This window comes from Annulohypoxylon truncatum, assembly GCF_022578515.1.
Source record: "Annulohypoxylon truncatum strain CBS 140777 unplaced genomic scaffold F4807scaffold_13, whole genome shotgun sequence".
Taxonomy (NCBI): domain Eukaryota; kingdom Fungi; phylum Ascomycota; class Sordariomycetes; order Xylariales; family Hypoxylaceae; genus Annulohypoxylon; species Annulohypoxylon truncatum.
Window position 1 is genome coordinate 627466 of NW_025953799.1, and position 17440 is coordinate 644905.

The following is a 17440-nucleotide window of genomic DNA, read 5'->3' on the forward strand; positions in this document are numbered from 1 at the left end:
GGTGAGCCTTGTCCAGTAGGTTCTCATGCGGTGTACCCATGGCATTCAGTAGTGCCGGTTAGGCAAACCCGCCGCGATCGTCACCGTCATTTCCCTCTATAGGTAATACATGTCGAACAAGCCACCACATGCTTAATATAGACAATAGATGTATAGATGTACAGGTACAGTGTTCAGCCTATAGACGATGAGCTCCTAGGCTGTCTGACCGGAGTTCCTTGTGCTCCAATATCCTCGCCTGCGCCGGCTTTTCTCTTTGCCCGCTTCCGCTTCAAGGCAGACCACTCCGTTCTCCATGCAGAAATACTTTCTCGCAATTCTTGATCGGCGTTTTCAGGTACGTAGCTTAGACATTGAACCTCGATGGCCTTTAGCTGAATCTGTAGGTTGAGCATTTCCATCTCACCTTCATTCCGTTCCCTTTCGCTTTGCCGAGACCGTTAGCACCGCGTTACACTCCGATAGGGCGTCTTGGCTTAACCTACAGTTCTTTGATCCTCTTTTCAAGTTGAATGATCCTCTGCGCGGCTCGTTCTGCGCGTGTGATGAGCAATTCGTGGATGTGCTGCACGTACATTAGCATGGATACGATAGTGTAAGTGAATGGGAGTGATCTTGCATCCGACTCTTCTTGTCGAGCTCGCAGGTTCGAGATGACGTCTTCTAGTTCTTTGCACAGGTTCTGTGCTTCTCGAGCAATCCGATCTGACACTGCTGCCGACATCGGATTTCCAGTCGTCTGGGTTGACGAAGACTTCTGAATAGGCAACGGTATGTTTGGAATTCCAGGCATCATCCGTCCCAGCTTTGACAATCCCAAAAAGGGGTCGTGCTCATTTCTGCTATTCTGAAGAATCAAACTGGTAGGTCTGGATCTCCGTGGTGTCCGCCGCGGTGTCCAAACCGATGAATGATGGTCTTTCGTAGATAAGACTCTCTCCATCTCGTCCACCTTGGCATGGAGACCATATACATCGTCTCCCTTGATATGATCCTGCCGGCTTAGCTGGGCTGCAAGGTCATTCAGTCGTTGAACCAGAACATCTTTGCTATCTTGTACGAGTTCCTCTTCGTCGGAATGCTCCGTCTCTTGTGAGTGTAGAGGCGAGGATGATCTAGCGAGTGGAGATGAAAACTGACGGCGCATGGGGGAGAACGGGGACATGCCTAAGGAGTGAAGACTAAAGGACGGAGAGGCTGGTGGTGATGATTGGGGTGGTGTTGTCGGAGCATAGTGTAATGGTGACAGGGGGCTATGCTCCGCCTTGGCGCTCTCTGGTGGTGTTTGCGGCGCCGGCCTGTTCGGGGAGCTATCCGGCTCTGCATCCGAATCTGAATCCGTGTTTGTCATAAGGGGTTGAAAATCAACGTGACAGTAGCTCCGATATCCACCTGAATTAAGACCGCTTGACCTTTGACCGAATTTGGATGGTGTCGACGAGGATGGTTTGGAGAGAAAGGGAGGGATGCCCAATTGGTATGCGATTTTATTGGAGTGCGGATTATATCCGTGCACCAGCAGTTGCCCAGCTTGCTGTGGGGTCATGAATGGATGGCAAGAGCTGTACAAATATGCATGCCAGGTAGCCAGGTATGCCAGGTATCAATTACACATCCATTTACACAAGAGCCGAGTCTTTTGCCTGTGCAACTTGACTAGATATTTAGACTCAGATAAGGTTCACCCTATTTGCGGGATATACAGTACTGACGTGAGATTGGGGCCAGGAAGCCTAGGTATTTTTTTTATCAACATACCACTGGGCATAAAACATATGATGTACTCGCATCTCTGAAACCAATCTCGAAATCTTGGAGAGGGCCAGATTCCAGATTCCAGATTCGCGGGGTGCTTATCCGCCTTACTACATGGGTGACTTAACCTTAACTAGGTACCTATCCGTACATAAGGCGGCGCTTAAGCCTGCATTTTCATACGTGAAGCTTCTCTTCAATTCTTACACACTAGAAATGCCGGGCTGCGGGCTAGCCGGAGCTGGTACAGAATGTGGGGGAACGGGGGATTAAAAATGACTTCAGTTTGACAGCCCGTCACGGTCACTCTAAAGCCGTCCAAGCCGTCCAAGCCGTCGAGAATCAACGCGCCCCTCGGCTGTACTCGCATCGTTTCGGTAAAGGTTTACTGGGAAACAGCTGGCGAAGCTGTGCAACTTTCCCATGTCTCCGCGCCCCCACAAACCAGCGGCCAATGACGGCTTTCGAAACTCAGTTAGTGACCGGGGGGTTGTCTAGCGTATTCTCCAAATCTTCAACACCCCATTTCTTTAGAAGTCTGTCTTATGATTTCAACTTTTCAATATCAATCTTCCGGTGTATGCTGATAAACCTAGGAATGACCTCTTGTTATCATCGCTGTCGCTGCTGCTATATTCGTTCTTAGTCTCTTGCTTTTGTCTCTCTCTCAACCCCTCTAGCGCTTCGTTGCTGAACACGGGTACCTGAGTACATATAAAGCACTTATCCTTTTAGAGCCTCGGCACTTTAGCTACAGTTAGGTCCCTGCTATCAAGCGTCATCCTAATTCCCGCGGGGCGATCCCCTTCGACCTTCGGTCTCGTGCGGTCTCGTGCTATTCAAGCTGCTATTGTTCATACTTCACCACATTCCCGAACAACCCAATTCGCGTCTAATGGCCTGAAATTCTTTCTTTTTCCCTGAGATCACAAACATCTTCAGGCCTACAGAAACCCGCGATCTAGCTCCTTTGAGTCAGACAAATCCACTCAACATGTCGTGGAAGGCGTCCGAGAGGTTGATGGATACTATCCGTCACTACTCCAACTTTCCTGCTACGGGAGTGAGTTTAAGGCAGATGGTCCAATTTGGCGAGCGACCGTCGATAGGTATGTTGATATCGTTTCCCTTTGTGATTTTATCTTCTAAATTCCGGCTGCCATAAGTGACTCACTCCCGTCGTCCAGGAACACTTTTTCGCGCCTCCCAATTCCTCGCCGAAGAGCTTCCAATTCGACTTGCGCATCGAGTCCAAGAGCTCACCCACCTTCCAGATGGACTTAGTGAAATGCCGTCAGTTAGGAAAGTACAGGATTGGTATGCGCAGTCGTTTGAGGTATGCTCTTTGATCCGTCCACCATATCGGAGGTATGAGTCATCTGACATGTGAAAATAGGAGATTATCAATTTAGGCCGGCCCGAGCTATCAAGAGATGTAAAAGACCGACTTCTGAACCCGGGCAAATTCGGCAATGGCAAAGCATCTTTACTTTCCGAAACGACTCCCAACCCAAGTATTCGCGAAGGGCAATATGCCTCGGCGCCAGCCACACAAATCGGCTTGGGTAACGGCAAAAAATACCAGGCCGCAAGAAGGTATTTTGCTATGGTGGATGACACTGGCGATTGGCCACCAGAGCTGCAGGCATATAACTCGAAATTCGCGCAAACATTACATAAGATCAAGAGAAGACACGATGGCGTCGTTACCACAATGGCCCAGGGCATACTAGAATACAAGCGAAAGCGGCAACGGATGCAAATCGACAACAATATTCAATCCTTCTTAGACCGTTTCTACATGTCCCGAATAGGCATTCGTATGCTTATTGGGCAGCACATCGCCTTAACCGATCAAAGCCACCATCGAGACCCTACTTATGTCGGTATAATCTGTACGAAGACGAACGTACGGGATTTAGCACAAGAGGCCATCGAGAATGCTCGGTTTGTCTGCGAGGATCATTATGGACTTTTCGAGGCGCCAAAAATCCAGCTCGTGTGTAACCCGGACCTCAACTTCATGTACGTGCCAGGCCACTTATCGCACATGCTCTTCGAAACCTTGAAGAATTCGTTAAGAGCTGTCGTCGAGACTCATGGGCAGGATAAGCAAGAGTTTCCGGTAACCAAGGTCATTGTCGCCGAAGGGAGAGAAGATATCACGATCAAGATCAGTGACGAAGGTGGCGGAATCCCCCGAAGCGCCATCCCACTTGTATGGACGTACATGTACACAACTGTAGACCGGACGCCAAATCTAGATCCGGATTTTGATAAGAGTGATTTCAAGGCTCCGATGGCCGGTTTTGGTTACGGTTTACCAATTTCTAGACTTTATGCTCGATACTTTGGCGGCGACTTGAAGCTAATCAGCATGGAAGGGTAAGTCAGTTTCAGATGACTTGAATTTACCAGAGACTGACTAAAAATATAGGTACGGAACAGACGTTTATCTACACCTGAACCGCTTGTCGAGCTCTTCGGAGCCCCTACAATAGCAATCAGCAGTCATGAGGGAATGGGGATCATCCCAAGGATTGACGTTGCCGAGTAGAAGAATGATGCAGAAGCGGCTCAAGCACTTCGAGGTGTCCGAGCGTAAGCAGGTCGGCGATGCTGAGTCCATGATGGGCCAGGAGAGTGGACGCTTTGCCGATGCAGGAACCGAGCTCTAAATATCTCTACACAGCTCGAAACATCGGTCCAAATCCAGGGGTCTCCGAGCTGAATCGTTCAGCTTATCATGTCACTAAAGCGAAGATACGGAAGGCATCATGTCAGATCGGGGCGCACGTGTAACGACCAGAAAAAAAAACAAAACACCACACAACAAACGGGATCCGGGGCGCGCGGCGGCTTTTTTTCGTTCCGAGTCTCATTTTTTTGTCATCGCTCTCCTTTCCGTCTAATCTCTAAACCTTCTCATTTTCAAACGGCGTAGGATCGGGAAACAAACAGGGAAAGGGGCACCAGAACGGGGGAAAGAATACCGGAACGAATTTTTTTGTCAGCCCTTCACAAGCATCGAAGGCCCCACGGTGTATAAAAAGCATTGAGTAACCATCATCTCTCCCAGTGTATATAACTATGCAAAAGGTAGCATTAACCATTGATTGATTGAAGAGTTTGTACTACCATGCGCTATCAAATGCTCTCCGTCCGTCTTACGATGTTGTTTTCTTTCGTACGAGAAAGCGCCCCCCTTTTTAGGGGATTATGTGATACTTGCCTTGCATACTCGCGAGGTTTATGCCCCTTGCTTCACCTCGCCTCGCCTCGCTTCATGTTGCCAATCCTCTCTTATATATGTACAGCCCACTAACCCCAATCAATGACCGGCCTGCCTTCCTCCAGGCTTCCTTCCTTAACGTACACTATTATGTTTTCGCAGCGGGCAGCGGTTGCAAGTCATGAATGGTGACGAGCAAGCCCTCCCGATGCCGTCCTATCATGACACAATTCCCAACCCCCTCTCTTATGCCGCCCTCCTAAAACCCAAACCTACCCTTACCCACCATACTTAAGACCCAGACTGCCGGATGTTCGATCGTCTACGCCTTATACATCAGATCCAAGAACCCCCTCGCCAAATCGACCACGACAGCCTTATTCGGCAAGCTTCCAGCAACACCGTACAAAGTCGCCGTATCGCCCGAGGCCTTGCCCTTGACGCCCTTGCCCTCCACGGCACGAACGCGTTCCTTCTCCCTCTCGGCCTCGACCACGGCCTCGAGGTCCGCGACGAGGCGTTCCCAGACCTTGGTTATGGGGAGGGTGACGGCGATGTGGATGGCGGGGGGGTTCTGGAGGGCGTTGAGGTGCCAGCCCTTGGAGTTCATGCCGTCGGCAATGTCGTAGATGTCGAGGTTGCGCGCGGTGAAGGCGACGACGGAGACGAGGGGGCGGCCGATGATGTCGAGCTCGGCGCTGAGGCCCGGGTGTGAGGTGACGTGCTCGGCGATCTTCTTGGCGCAGCCAACGATGGTGCCGCAGGCCTCGATGTACCCCGCCTCGCCGACGCGCATCATGCTGGTCCAGCAGCCGGCAATGAGGGCGCCGGGCCGGGATCCGGCGATACCCGGCGAGGCGTAGACGCCGCCAGACCAATCGGGGGAGACGAAGTACTGGTACGTGCGCAGCTCCTGCGTGCGGTAGAGTACGGTGGAGTTGCCCTTGGGCGCGAACCCGTACTTGTGTGTGTCGCACGAGATGGAGGTGACGCCCTTGAGGCGGAAATCGAAGAGCTCGGTCTCGAAGCCAGCCTTTTCGAGGAAGGGAACTAGGAATGAGCCGAGGCAGCAGTCGACGTGCAGCGGCAGGCGACGCTTAACAGCCAGCTTGGAAAGGGCCGAGATGTCGTCGATGATACCGTGGGGGAAGTTGGGAGCGGACCCGACAAGGAGGACGGTATTGGAGTTAATGAGCCGGGAGACTCGGTGGACGTCGACCTGGTAGTTGGGGGCGGGGCAAGGAACAAGGTGGACCTTGATCTTGAAGTAATCACCGGCCTTACGGAAGGCCGTGTGGGCCGTCTCCGGAAGGATCCTGTTATTGCCAGATTAGTAATTCAGAAGTATACCCTATACGGAGGATTAACTTACATCTCAGGTTCCGTTACGCCACGCTCTGCGTACGCCTTCTGCCTTGCGCTGTAGCATGCCATCAGGATACTCTCAGTACCGCCGCTGGTGCACACTCCGGCAGCGTTGGCTGGGGCGTGGAACATGGAAAGGACCATTGCGACAACCTCGGCTTCCATCTTTCGCACGCCAGGGAAGACGTCCGGATGAATCGGGTTTGCAACAGTGAACTTGCCGTAAGCCTCAGTTTGAAGCTTGAGCAATTCTTCCTCTCCGTGGTATACAGCACCAGATACATAGCCGTCTTCCCACCTGGTATGGTCCATGTTCGCCAGCGTCTCGAGCTCGGTCTTCAGTGCGTCTTCTGTCCATCCCTCTTTCGGTAGGGTTAAGTATCTCGTCCCATCGGCTGGTATTATCTTCGCCTGGACCTTGGATAACGAGTCGTTGACTTGCTTGCGTACCTGGGTCCGAACCCCCGGTGCTCGTAGAAAGTATCCATATAGTACACGTTGCGTATCACGATATAACTCTACAATGGTACCGATGATGCCACGTCCCTTTAGTTTCCAGAACGTCCGGCGGACAATGCGTAGTACAAAGAAGAAAAAGACGACATTTCGGAATCTAAGCACGGGGAGATAAATAATCAGCCAACATTCTAGAAGCTTGAGGGTAACACCAAATTGGATCTTCTGGACTTTGAGGGAACAGCAGAGAGGTAATGAATGAAAGTTTCACAACCACAGAACTGTCTCGTAGCCTCGTCGCAGAGAGATATCTGATACTTACAAGTCTAGGTTGAAGATCTGCTGAGGGTCAATCGGCCGAGATCGCCTCTTGACGTTGTTGAAGCTTTCGCGTAAGCTAGCAGGTATTCGAGAGGAGCCCGGCATGTTTGTTTATGCTAACTTATTGCGAGGCCTCAATTGCAGTGCAATTCCTCCAAAGCTAGATAATAAGAGGCATCCGAGAAGAAGAACAAAACTGTAAGAACAGACCAAGGCCACCTCTTTTGCTTTTTATCCAATCCGAGACAGGCCGAGGGAAGTTCATGGGGTTTCCGTCAGATCTGGGAATCTGGGAACACGAGAGCTGCACCGAAAGAACAAGACCCGCTAATGTATGGGATTGTTTGGCTAACCATGAAAACCGTCACATGCGTGAGCAAGGATTCTCGGCTACAAAGTGAAGCGAGACCCACGTCTTTCCACGACCAGCCTAGGCCCAGCTTTCCCGATCCGGGAAGCGCGGCCAAGCGAATCGCGAATGCGAACCACTTCGCTGCTTCTTGCTTATCAGATCTTGAATTTATACTTCGATGACAAATCCCTCAAACCTTACTGGCTGATTGAGTTGAGTTAGGAAGCCTCGAAGTGCAAAGAGATAATAGGAACAAAACGTTGAAGCCTTCAGTTGAAAAGACTACATAAATACAGTGCTTCAAAATACCGAGGTAATTGGTGTGCATACAAACGTATATGCGATACATGCATCTATATAACTGAAATCGATTTCCTCTGCAGTAGTTGGTTTCCATACAAGTCTTGTAGGTGGTGAACCAATTGCAATCATTGACTTAGCTACACAACCCATATAAATGCATAGACTCTTTTTGTTCCGGTTCGATGGTAATAATCAGATAATGCAGCCCGAATAATCTTGTAAAGGGTATGCTGTCATGATTGGTGGATCGTATTACATAATCATGTTAGCGCATCAATGTTTCTCCCACCTGGAAGCTCCCGGGCTCTTTTAGCGAGTGGGTCCAAGTCAAGTCAATGACAAGAAGCTGTGAATTTATGCAGACAGTACGCGCAAACAAAGACAACGGCGACCGAGCTTACCTCCATATTCAAGACCGCAGGGACGTCGTAACTAGTAGCATGAAACAATAAACTCTTGCTACTGCCCCCGTCGATTTCTCTATGGATCGACCATTCGCCGACTCTACCACCATTTACGAAAACTCCAACATATGATGGAGAACCTTCACGAACCGCCGCAGCCAGGCCCCTCCCAATTGGCCGGTCCCATGGCCCAGGGTTTAGGACGCGGCGCACCACCGCAGCCCCAGCAGCTGCCTCCTCAGATGTTCACAACTGCTGCGCAATTATTAGATCTCACCGATAGTAAGGCAGCCGGCGTAGCGAATTATGAGGCCCTACCTTGTTAACCGCCGACTATAGAGAAGCTTCTCGTATGCCTAAGAGATGGCCGCAAGTTAACCGGAGTCCTAAGAAGCTGGGACCAGTTTGGTACGCCTCCTAAAGATTTCATTCTTCTCTTTGATCCTAATGTTTGAGCCTCCCCCAGCAAACCTAGTACTTCAATCTACTATCGAGCGCATATATGCCACGACGTCCGACCCCGCAGAGACCCAGCCCAAGGGCCTCTATGCCGACCAATCCCATGGCATATTCTTAGTTCGAGGCGAGAATGTGCTTCTGCTTGGGGAGATTGACCTGGACAAAGATGATGATCCACCGCCAGGATTCGAGAAGGCCGAGTTTGGCGTGGTAGAAAAGCTAGCGAAGGAACGACGAGCGGTGGAGAGGGCCAAGGAAAAGAATAAGCTTAAGAAACTCGCCACACTCGGATTCGAAGGAGAGAATATGGGCGAGATCTTGCTTTAGATGGAGACAAGACGAGACTAGAGACCAACTGGGATCAGACAAATCGTGCCACGTTGAAGAGAAAAGGAAGAAATACGCCGTGTGGAAATAGATACATCCGCAATGGCAGGAGGGACAGAATATTGTGAAATGTCTCTTCTTCGTCAATCCCTCCACTAGACCAACGGTCTTATGGATGGGGATTGACAGTTAGGAAGGTCCCCTAGCGTATAGAAGCAATCGAAGCTGCGTGCCGAGATGTTAACATTAGTGGCCAGACAAGCACGAATAAAAAATACCTAGGTACTTGAAGATCGATATCCATTGACTTCTAATCAGACTTAGAAGACCGCATTATGCTCGACGTCTACGAAGATTCTACGACTAGCGAGATATAATTATCGAGGACCCGATGCTTAGAAACGACGGCGACAGCGAAGCGTCTATCAATAGATATCTAGTTTATATCATGATCCAATTCAACATGTTTATCGTAAAGGCCTTGTCCGACACAGCTATTTCCATACCAACCAAAGGCGAAATCTTAAGAATCATCCAAATAGACAGCAACGTTCGCAAACCAGCCTCCTTTATTCTCAGCACTAGTAACAACCGGCTTGTCATCCTGGATGATGAGGTTCCCGACATGGTTTACACCAAGGCCGAAGTAGGATACACTTGTGCTATTGTCTATCCGGACGGCATCCCTCTGGCAACTTACACCTGCGTCACACGCCTTGTTGGCGTTAAAGAAGGTCCAAAAGCCACCCGCATATAGACTCAAGTCCTTGGAGCAAGAGATACGTTGGTAGATCGACATGCGGCAGTGAGCATCACCCGCGGCGCACCACGAAAAATCAGGATCGCTGCCCGGCACCACAGGAGTCCATGGGTCGGGGGCACGAAGTGATGAGTTACCTCCCTGCCCTATTTGATTTGTTAGGAATGGGATTACGAGATGAAATAAGAGGCTTGGGCAGACTTACAGTAAGGTGTTTCGCTTTGTTGGAAGCCGATGAAGACGTTCTCGGCTCCGTTGATGTTCACTTCATAGAGGGTATTGTGCTCGCTGGAGAAGCCAATGAACCATGATGGCTTCGTTGATTCGATCAATACGCCTCGGCCGACGGAGATGTACTGCGGGTTGGTCAAAGGGTTGTCAATGCCGTCTAAATCATGATCGGCAGTCCAACCTATACACTCATTAGCTAAGGATATTCGGGAGGATTCTACGAGTCTATACTCACCCCACATATTGTCGACATAAGCTGATGAGCTGGCGGTGAAATGGGCCAACATGAAGGCTGCTTTACACTGAGCCGGGTCCGTCGTCACGCCCGGGCCACATTTCTCTTGGATCTGCGAGTCGGCTGCACCACCCACGCGAAAATGCGTATTCCAAAAGCCAACGTCACCAGGTTTCTCGCCGGCCATGTTGACTTCCAATAACGTGCAGCCTGGAAGAATATCCTCGACGGTAAAGAGCATATCGCTAAATTGGGCGACGCCGACATCTCGAGATTCGCCAACCTTGATCATCGGTATAGGGGCGCCAGGGTTGATGAATCTGCTACCCGTTGCTGAGATGGTCGACCATGCCTCGCCGAAAACTCGGCTTCCCGGCGGGAACACTAACGTATCCGTCACCAGGTAGATACCGTACGGGAAGAACAGTATCTTACACCCGGCGTACTTGTTAATGATGGCTTGTAGGCTTGCGGTGTCGTCCGCCTTGCCGTCTCCAGCTACGGGGTACGAAGGCACCTCCTTGACGTTGACGATCTGCTCTACTCCATATTCCTCATACGTCGGTGGGGCTAAGCGGTAGAAGCTCCCGGAGCTATCGACAAGAGGCGTAGCCCGTGTTGTAGGAAGGGTCGTTCCTTTTTGAAATACTCCCTTGGCTGTCTTATTCGATGTATACGCGTCACCCAGAACCCAAGCCTCTCCCTGCTCGACACTGCCCTTCAAGATCGCATCACCACTGATCATGACGGTCGATGGGACCGACTGTTCGTCTACCTGGACATTTTCGAGCACGATCGAGGCGAAACTTCCATTAGTAGGCGCCGCGTTGACTAAAACCCCAGTGTTGTCTGCAGTCGAATCCGTGATTATGAATGTACCGAGATTCTGGACACCGTCTGTCGGGCTTGAATTATCAACGCCAATACCGCAAAGCGTGAAGTTACATCCTTGGCAATGGCCCATGAACAAGTGCTGGACTGAAATACCAGTTCCGCAGCCGTCGAAAGTGAGACTTTTGAGGTGGTATTGCTGGTTACTCAACTGGATACCCACAACACCACCATGAAAATATAAATCTTCCAGAATCAGTCCAGAACCACCCTCCGGCATTGCAACACCTATATGACCGGTGGATTCGTAGGGCATGTTGAACCGGACGTTGGCGAGCTGGCATGCTTGGCTAACGCTCCAATCCACCAGTGTGAGATTCTTGTCCTTATCGTAGTCCATCGAATCGATAAATACGTTCTTCATCCCGACATAGAAATTCGTGGTCGAATCTTGGGAAGGGTCCTTCGCATAGATCATGAAATCGCCGCTGAAGTTGCCAGCAGCCTTGATTGTCGGCGGGTTTATGGGGTCTCCCATCAGGATCATCCCAACAAAGAACTGTATCGGCTTGGCTAACACATACACGCCTTTCGGAAGATAGACCACAGCTGGTTGACCGGTTGTCCCAAGACTATTCGTATTCCTCTGGGCATAGCTATTCCCAGCGTTGATTGCATTCTGAAGAGCATCAGAGTCGTCAGTGATGCCATCGCCCTTAGCGCCGAACATAGTCTTCACATTTCGAAAGACTGGCCAATCCGTTCCATTGGGTATGAAAGGAGATATGCCATTATGCGTGATAGACTCATACCAATATGTCGAAGGGTCTGTCGGAGCGAGAGGGCATTCGATCTCATTAAACACCCCTTGGATAGCAACGTTGAGAGAAGAGGCAGCCGTCAGGAGCATGAAGCTAGAGACAAGCCATAACGGCAGCATCTTCACAGTAGCAAAGGATGAAAAAAGTGTCTCGATTAGTTAAAACGACGAGAAGTATAGAATCCATGATGACGGTGGACGCACACTTTGAAGTACATATGTGTGGAGCAAGACTGAATAATAATCCGCTGGGATCATCAGCATTCTTAGACTTAAACGACCAACTTAAGTGGACCGGCAAGATTGAACCCATCCCGGAGGGATCTTTGGGCGTTGAGGCTCTAACCTTATCAATTTTAAAATGACCCTCAGCTGATGCTATTTTAAGCAACAAGTCCGCGATCTTACTAGGATTCCACATACATTTCTGATAACATGACATCGCTTCTACGCCGGTTGACCGATACACTTATCAAACACTTCCGATCCTAGCATCAGAAAATTGCTAGAACTGATTGACATGACCTCAAAGTAGGGAAATAGTCGGTGCTAGAGGCCGAAGTTCATATTTAAGAGCGGACGATGGCGTCAGCAAGGGCTGTTAGAGACGCTCGAAATAAGTTGGCCCCTGTTTCTTGACAACCTATTAATACATACTACATATACATACCTGTTCAACTACCCTATGCACATATCCCTCTAAATCATACAAAGGAGGTCTAACTTAGACATAGCCTATCCTATAAGAGCAATTCATTATATATAGTATATGTACTTAAAGTACATACTCCATGGACGGTGCTGTAAAATAGGGGTAGTCGGGCTTTATCCCTTACACGGTGAGCTACCACTTAAAACAGGGAAAGTGGGAATGGGTAACTTCATATATAGTGCTTTTCTATTATAGCAGTCAGCTTCGGTCTCTCACACATTTACTTCTAACAACTCCAGGTTGCTATTTAGCGAAAACAGCCGTCACTCTAAATCAGAATACTACCTAATTTGCTATTAACCTAGTTCTATGCTACTTGCTAACTGGTGCAGTAATGTTCCAGTCATATGAATACCGAGTGAATAATCCTACTAGGGATAGCTTGGCGGGTGCACTGTCTCCAACCTGAAGATCTTGAACCAACCAGGCTTCAAAAGCGCGTTCGCTGCCAGGGCTTGTTGGCGACATATGAGCGCCGCCGCAGTGGCACGATTCTCAAGGATGAGAGCTGTTCCACCACAATCAGTAGTTAGTGTCCATCAAATACGACATCATGGTTAAAGAGAATTAGGAAATTTACGTACAATTCTGTCCAGATACGGCGCCGATAGATTCTGACAAGACGTCCAGGGCGAACGTCTTGGAGTTGAACCTTTGCCCAGGCCTCATCCACGATACCGACTTGTGGCTGATAATAATCTGGCCCTTCCGGTAAATCAGAGCTCGGTGTGTTTCCATGACATCGCCTGTCTTACACTCCTTGATCTCAAACATGCAGAGAAGGCTCGGCGACATTTCCGCAGTCCACTGGCCCGGACTATTCTCCTCGAGCCGCCATTCGCCATCGGCCAGGTGTGCTAGACGTAGGTTGCTAGCTTGGTAGATGACACATAAAGACCCAGAGGCCAAAGTCATGACGATCGACCAGTTCTATTCCATCGCTTAGCATATACATGAAAGGGGTGCTAGATAGGGTACTTACAAACTCCCCGACAGGGTCATCGTAGCGTTGATGGAGAGCGAGGTAAATTGTATACGGCTTGACCATAGGCTGCAGTTCGACATATACCACCCTGCTAGCCATTTTTAAAATTGCTATTTCTTAGTTAAGAGGTTCGATACTAGATCCAGTAATTATTTTCAATGTCGTAGACATATCGTTAGACAAATTGTAGATAGAAGAGCGAAGAATTTAGATTCGTGTTTAGAACTAGCGTTAAGAAGTCTTTAGGGGAGCTCAACCAACTCATATGGTACGTTAGTGAGGAATCATACCTGATCATGGCTCATAGTCATGGGGACATCCTTGTGTTTCCTTCTTCATTTGTGTTGCGCCCTACAGCACCCTTCAACCGGTGTATCAAAGTCAAACCCATAACCAATACCACTGAGTTCCTAGGTAAAACCAAATGAATCATCTGAAGCAAGCATTGGTCTCTGTCTACATTTTTCCATATACTGATGGAGAATTTAGACGCTCTCAGAGGCTCTCTATGGCTGCCAACCTCTCCTCCGTACCTGAATCACATATGACGGCACACCCTGACCGTATTCTATGACCATAAATAATCAACGACGTTTAAGAGCTATAAGTTTACTAAATGGTAGTTCTCTATATCGATTTGTACAGTGTGAATTTACATATCTCTGGGCCGTATGGGTCATCACAACCCAGGCACAAACCCTTCAACTCGGACATTCCATCCCTCTGGAAAATGCGTCCCAGGCTCGCCATCCCACCCTCCAGCCATCATCGCCATAGCTAACAAGAACGCACTCGACCCAGGCATATACGGTGTCGGTACCTGCGAGCCGCCAACGGGATACCCAGCATCATCAAATTCGAATAAGGGGTGTAGTAAGTATGCCACCGCCTGGTCGACATCCCCGAGGCGTAATGAGTTCACTATCGTAGTCAGAACATATTAGCACAACACATTACTACAGCAGGTCACATAATTCTGATTCGAGAGTACTCACTAGCCAACATCGGAAAATCCCAACCCCAGCAATCCTCAAAGTCCCACAGATCCCGGATCTTATTCGCTGTATTCCTAACGACCGTCATATTTATAGGCGACCCACTGCTCGGCGGAGGAAGGAGACCGAAAATTGCGGACATAGCCGGATGGTCTTGAACTGTCATATTTTCCCACATATTTGGGATGCCTTCGTAAACCGCAAACGCGCCATCTGCGGTTGGCAACGGGGCTAGGTTGTCGCGTACTTCTACCCACATCTCAGGCGCCGTGAGATTCTGTCTCTGCTTCCACTTTATAGCGATTTCTAACCCGAATCTCCAGTATGCTAACTCGAAAGCCGGGTTGACGGTAGCATTAGGGTTGGTGTTCTCGGAGACCGGGTACATCGGCGGACCTAGGTCGTAATGTTTAGTCGACTCGTTGAAGAAAGCATAGGAGGCCATGAAGTCGGCGGTTGACGTTAGTACATTATCCCATGATTTTAGAGTATCGTCGTTATGCATAGACCGGTATTCGAGTTCTGCGAAGTACATCGGATGGGGTTGCTGCCAGATGAGCAGCGAATTTATTTCTCCGGGAGCAGATCGTCCAGTGGGATCGGTCATCTTTCCCCAACGAGCGCCGCCATATCCCTGAAGTTTCGCTCTGTCGATTGACGAGTCTAAATACTGGTTATACATATTCGGAAGGCTTCGTTGTAATAATGGAAAGTGGTTCCATCGGGCGAAGTGAAGAAGATGCCACAGGACCATCTCCAACTAAGTTTGAAAATTAGGATAAAAAGCTAGACAACCGCGTTTCTTAAAGAGATCATAAGTAGATATTAAAAAGCTTCTTTAGAAGACTTACATGAAACTTTCCGTACCAGCCATTATTGACCAAGCCTTGAATTGTTAGCAAGTGGAGACACTACATATTGGTCAATGAATGAGATCGGCATACCAGATTCTATATCACGGTCAGTATGTTCCTAGTAACTTCAAATAATAGAATGTGGCTGTTTACCTTGAGGTGAATATGAAGAAGCAGAATTCACAGCCGTTAGATACTGGGATAAAATCGTTCTCCGTTGAAGCTCTGTAGCATCGGGCGACTTTACTCCTGACAAATCAACAAATGCGCCTGATCCCCAGAAAGATTCCCACCACGTCTTAGAGGAGAATGTAATATCGCTGAAAGATTTGATATGCGTGCTTGAAGCCGGAGAGAAAGCAACCGATAATTCAATCTTCTTAGATCCCCTCGATGGCTGTAGTATATAACGATGGGTCCCATTAAGCGGACCTGATATATCGGCGCTGGAACCCCAAACAACAGAGGTGTAATATGATGTAGCATCCATGTCATGTCGGATATCTGCCCTGTTACCCCTTTTCTGAAGGGTTGTGTTATGCTTGTCGGTAGCATTGAAGACACCAACAAAAGGAGCCTCAAACTTGTTCACAGTTGGCAAAGGAAAGTCAAAGAAGACGCCAAGGGACCCTCCAGAGAAGAGCTCAGACTCTATGGCAATACCGACTGTGTCAGAGCTCGAGTCTACCCAAGTCTCAACCTTGACGGGAGTCTCTTTGTAAGTAAAAGAAGACGAAATTTTGCCAGTCCAAAGATCAAGCGTCTGGGATTTATTCTCCAACGCTTCTTCAGTTACATCATCGCCGTTAAACCATATCCCTATGGTTCCCAAGTTCACTCGTTGAGGATTTTGAATCAACCAGTTGGAAATATCATTTTCTGCCGGGTTAGGCTGGTCGTAGTTAACCAACCGACCATGCGTCCACCAGTCCAAACCGGTGAAATCTAAAGCATATTAGGTATGTGTTCTGAGATGAAGGGCCATGACTGACCATTTACGGATGTCTGGCCAACCGTAGTTGGGAGACTGAAGTTATGCCAACCCCAAGTCGACATGGTAGCAAAGGGGCTAAAGGTTTGGAGACCAGTGACATCTACTCCAAATGCAAAGTTACCATTGCCAACTTGCAATGGCGTGGTCTGAGAGCTAGCATTACGATGGGGGTTAAACGACCGAACGACTTGTCGTCTATCGCTTCTGGGAGTAGCCTGGGCCCCCTGAAGGGCTACCAGTAGGAAGCTGAAGGATAGTAGCAACATCACAGACTCATGGGATACATGTTCGTGAGATTATGTAAATTGGAAGAGAAACGTCTAACTATATACTTACTCACCGTCCTATCAGCTTTGCTAATTGTAGAAAAAAGCACTATACCCTGATCGAAGTTCTACTGCAACCCTTAGTGGAGATTCCAATTACCCGGATTCCCCAAACCTGGAGAAGCGCTAGGGACTCTTATTTGCGGGGGATGACTGGTCTTCGTAGTTGTTCGGGGAGTTGATAACCCGACGACATTATACGGACATGGAATAATTTGAAAAGAAAAACTAGTTCGAAGCTCTTTGGGGGTTCGAAATGTTGGAGAATGGAGTCAAAGTCTAAGAGTCGGGTTAATATGATGGAGCTCTCATAACTCTCACCAGTATCTAAAATTCCAAATAATCTATCGAGATTAGGAATTTTAGTAGTTTTAGTTGAGACATTCCGTTTAACGTGATAGAACAGTGCTTGAATGACGAGTTTCATACTTATAAACTGAAGATAACGTCTTTTCTCTCACAGAGAGGAACAATTGAGTTAAGAACTCCTTAAAGTTACAAGATTGGTTCAAGTTGCCAGAAATCAAACTCAACAGAGAAAGGAGAGTGCCTGCCCAAGAGTCCGGATACCTAATGGGCAGGGCGCCCCTGCTTCAGATCAATGTGGAGGCGGCCCCACGTCCGCTCCGGCATTCCTTGGCCCGTGCATACCTAGCATAGCAACCAAGGAAAACATCCCAATTCACTTATCAACCGCCATCGTCACTTTTGTCATAGTCATAG

The 17440-nt window shown here is 48.8% G+C and overlaps 6 protein-coding genes across 6 annotated transcripts; 2 read left to right on the plus strand and 4 right to left on the minus strand.

Moving 5' to 3' along the window:
* Positions 1-314: 314 nt before the first annotated feature.
* F4807DRAFT_423494 (uncharacterized protein) lies at positions 315-1618 on the minus strand. The gene is made up of 3 exons (XM_047997779.1): positions 620-1618; positions 393-565; positions 315-337 (listed from the first exon to the last, which is right to left on the minus strand). Exons 1-2 carry the CDS (start codon positions 1544-1546, stop codon positions 482-484), a joined length of 1011 nt encoding a protein of 336 aa, XP_047854978.1. The 5' UTR covers positions 1547-1618; the 3' UTR covers positions 315-337; positions 393-481.
* Positions 1619-2575: 957 nt separating this feature from the next.
* On the plus strand, positions 2576-4379 carry F4807DRAFT_67501 (mitochondrial branched-chain alpha-ketoacid dehydrogenase kinase-domain-containing protein). Its single transcript, XM_048003330.1, has 4 exons — positions 2576-2864; positions 2943-3091; positions 3152-4140; positions 4193-4379. The coding sequence occupies exons 1-4, from the start codon at positions 2750-2752 to the stop codon at positions 4254-4256; spliced, it is 1317 nt and encodes a 438-aa protein (XP_047854979.1). The 5' UTR covers positions 2576-2749; the 3' UTR covers positions 4257-4379.
* Positions 4380-4865: 486 nt separating this feature from the next.
* F4807DRAFT_423502 (PLP-dependent transferase) lies at positions 4866-7454 on the minus strand. Its single transcript, XM_047997780.1, has 3 exons — positions 7131-7454; positions 6360-6965; positions 4866-6303 (listed from the first exon to the last, which is right to left on the minus strand). Exons 1-3 carry the CDS (start codon positions 7232-7234, stop codon positions 5310-5312), a joined length of 1704 nt encoding a protein of 567 aa, XP_047854980.1. The 5' UTR covers positions 7235-7454; the 3' UTR covers positions 4866-5309.
* A 507-nt stretch (positions 7455-7961) lies between these two features.
* On the plus strand, positions 7962-9170 carry F4807DRAFT_67532 (Sm-like ribonucleoprotein). The gene is made up of 4 exons (XM_048003331.1): positions 7962-8048; positions 8199-8470; positions 8528-8596; positions 8655-9170. Exons 2-4 carry the CDS (start codon positions 8317-8319, stop codon positions 8972-8974), a joined length of 543 nt encoding a protein of 180 aa, XP_047854981.1. The 5' UTR covers positions 7962-8048; positions 8199-8316; the 3' UTR covers positions 8975-9170.
* A 327-nt stretch (positions 9171-9497) lies between these two features.
* On the minus strand, positions 9498-11971 carry F4807DRAFT_451391 (glycoside hydrolase family 55 protein; the record flags this gene model as incomplete). Its single annotated transcript, XM_048000234.1, has 3 exons — positions 9498-9880; positions 9940-10146; positions 10201-11971. The coding sequence occupies 3 exons, from the start codon at positions 11969-11971 to the stop codon at positions 9498-9500; spliced, it is 2361 nt and encodes a 786-aa protein (XP_047854982.1).
* Positions 11972-14117: 2146 nt separating this feature from the next.
* On the minus strand, positions 14118-16673 carry F4807DRAFT_423509 (Six-hairpin glycosidase-like protein). The gene is made up of 6 exons (XM_047997781.1): positions 16390-16673; positions 15551-16342; positions 15488-15493; positions 15395-15429; positions 14544-15303; positions 14118-14469 (listed from the first exon to the last, which is right to left on the minus strand). The coding sequence occupies exons 1-6, from the start codon at positions 16655-16657 to the stop codon at positions 14228-14230; spliced, it is 2103 nt and encodes a 700-aa protein (XP_047854983.1). The 5' UTR covers positions 16658-16673; the 3' UTR covers positions 14118-14227.
* Between the last annotated feature and the right edge of the window lie 767 nt (positions 16674-17440).

Coding starts and splice junctions, on each gene's coding strand:
- F4807DRAFT_67532 (XM_048003331.1), top strand. CDS start 8,317: ATGATGGAGAACCTTCACGAACCGCCGCAGCCAGGCCCCTCCCAATTG. Junction 8,471..8,527: donor ATTATTAGATCTCACCGATA/GTAAGGCAGCCG, acceptor CGCCGACTATAG/AGAAGCTTCTCGTATGCCTA. Junction 8,597..8,654: donor AAGAAGCTGGGACCAGTTTG/GTACGCCTCCTA, acceptor AGCCTCCCCCAG/CAAACCTAGTACTTCAATCT.
- F4807DRAFT_423494 (XM_047997779.1), bottom strand. CDS start 1,546: ATGACCCCACAGCAAGCTGGGCAACTGCTGGTGCACGGATATAATCCG. Junction 566..619: donor CTCGACAAGAAGAGTCGGAT/GCAAGATCACTC, acceptor ATGTACGTGCAG/CACATCCACGAATTGCTCAT.
- F4807DRAFT_423509 (XM_047997781.1), bottom strand. CDS start 16,657: ATGTTGCTACTATCCTTCAGCTTCCTACTGGTAGCCCTTCAGGGGGCC. Junction 16,343..16,389: donor TGGCCAGACATCCGTAAATG/GTCAGTCATGGC, acceptor AATATGCTTTAG/ATTTCACCGGTTTGGACTGG. Junction 15,304..15,394: donor GCTGGTACGGAAAGTTTCAT/GTAAGTCTTCTA, acceptor TTTCAAACTTAG/TTGGAGATGGTCCTGTGGCA.
- F4807DRAFT_423502 (XM_047997780.1), bottom strand. CDS start 7,234: ATGCCGGGCTCCTCTCGAATACCTGCTAGCTTACGCGAAAGCTTCAAC. Junction 6,966..7,130: donor CAGATCTTCAACCTAGACTT/GTAAGTATCAGA, acceptor CCCCGTGCTTAG/ATTCCGAAATGTCGTCTTTT. Junction 6,304..6,359: donor GGCGTAACGGAACCTGAGAT/GTAAGTTAATCC, acceptor TGGCAATAACAG/GATCCTTCCGGAGACGGCCC.
- F4807DRAFT_67501 (XM_048003330.1), top strand. CDS start 2,750: ATGTCGTGGAAGGCGTCCGAGAGGTTGATGGATACTATCCGTCACTAC. Junction 3,092..3,151: donor GGTATGCGCAGTCGTTTGAG/GTATGCTCTTTG, acceptor ATGTGAAAATAG/GAGATTATCAATTTAGGCCG. Junction 4,141..4,192: donor AAGCTAATCAGCATGGAAGG/GTAAGTCAGTTT, acceptor CTAAAAATATAG/GTACGGAACAGACGTTTATC.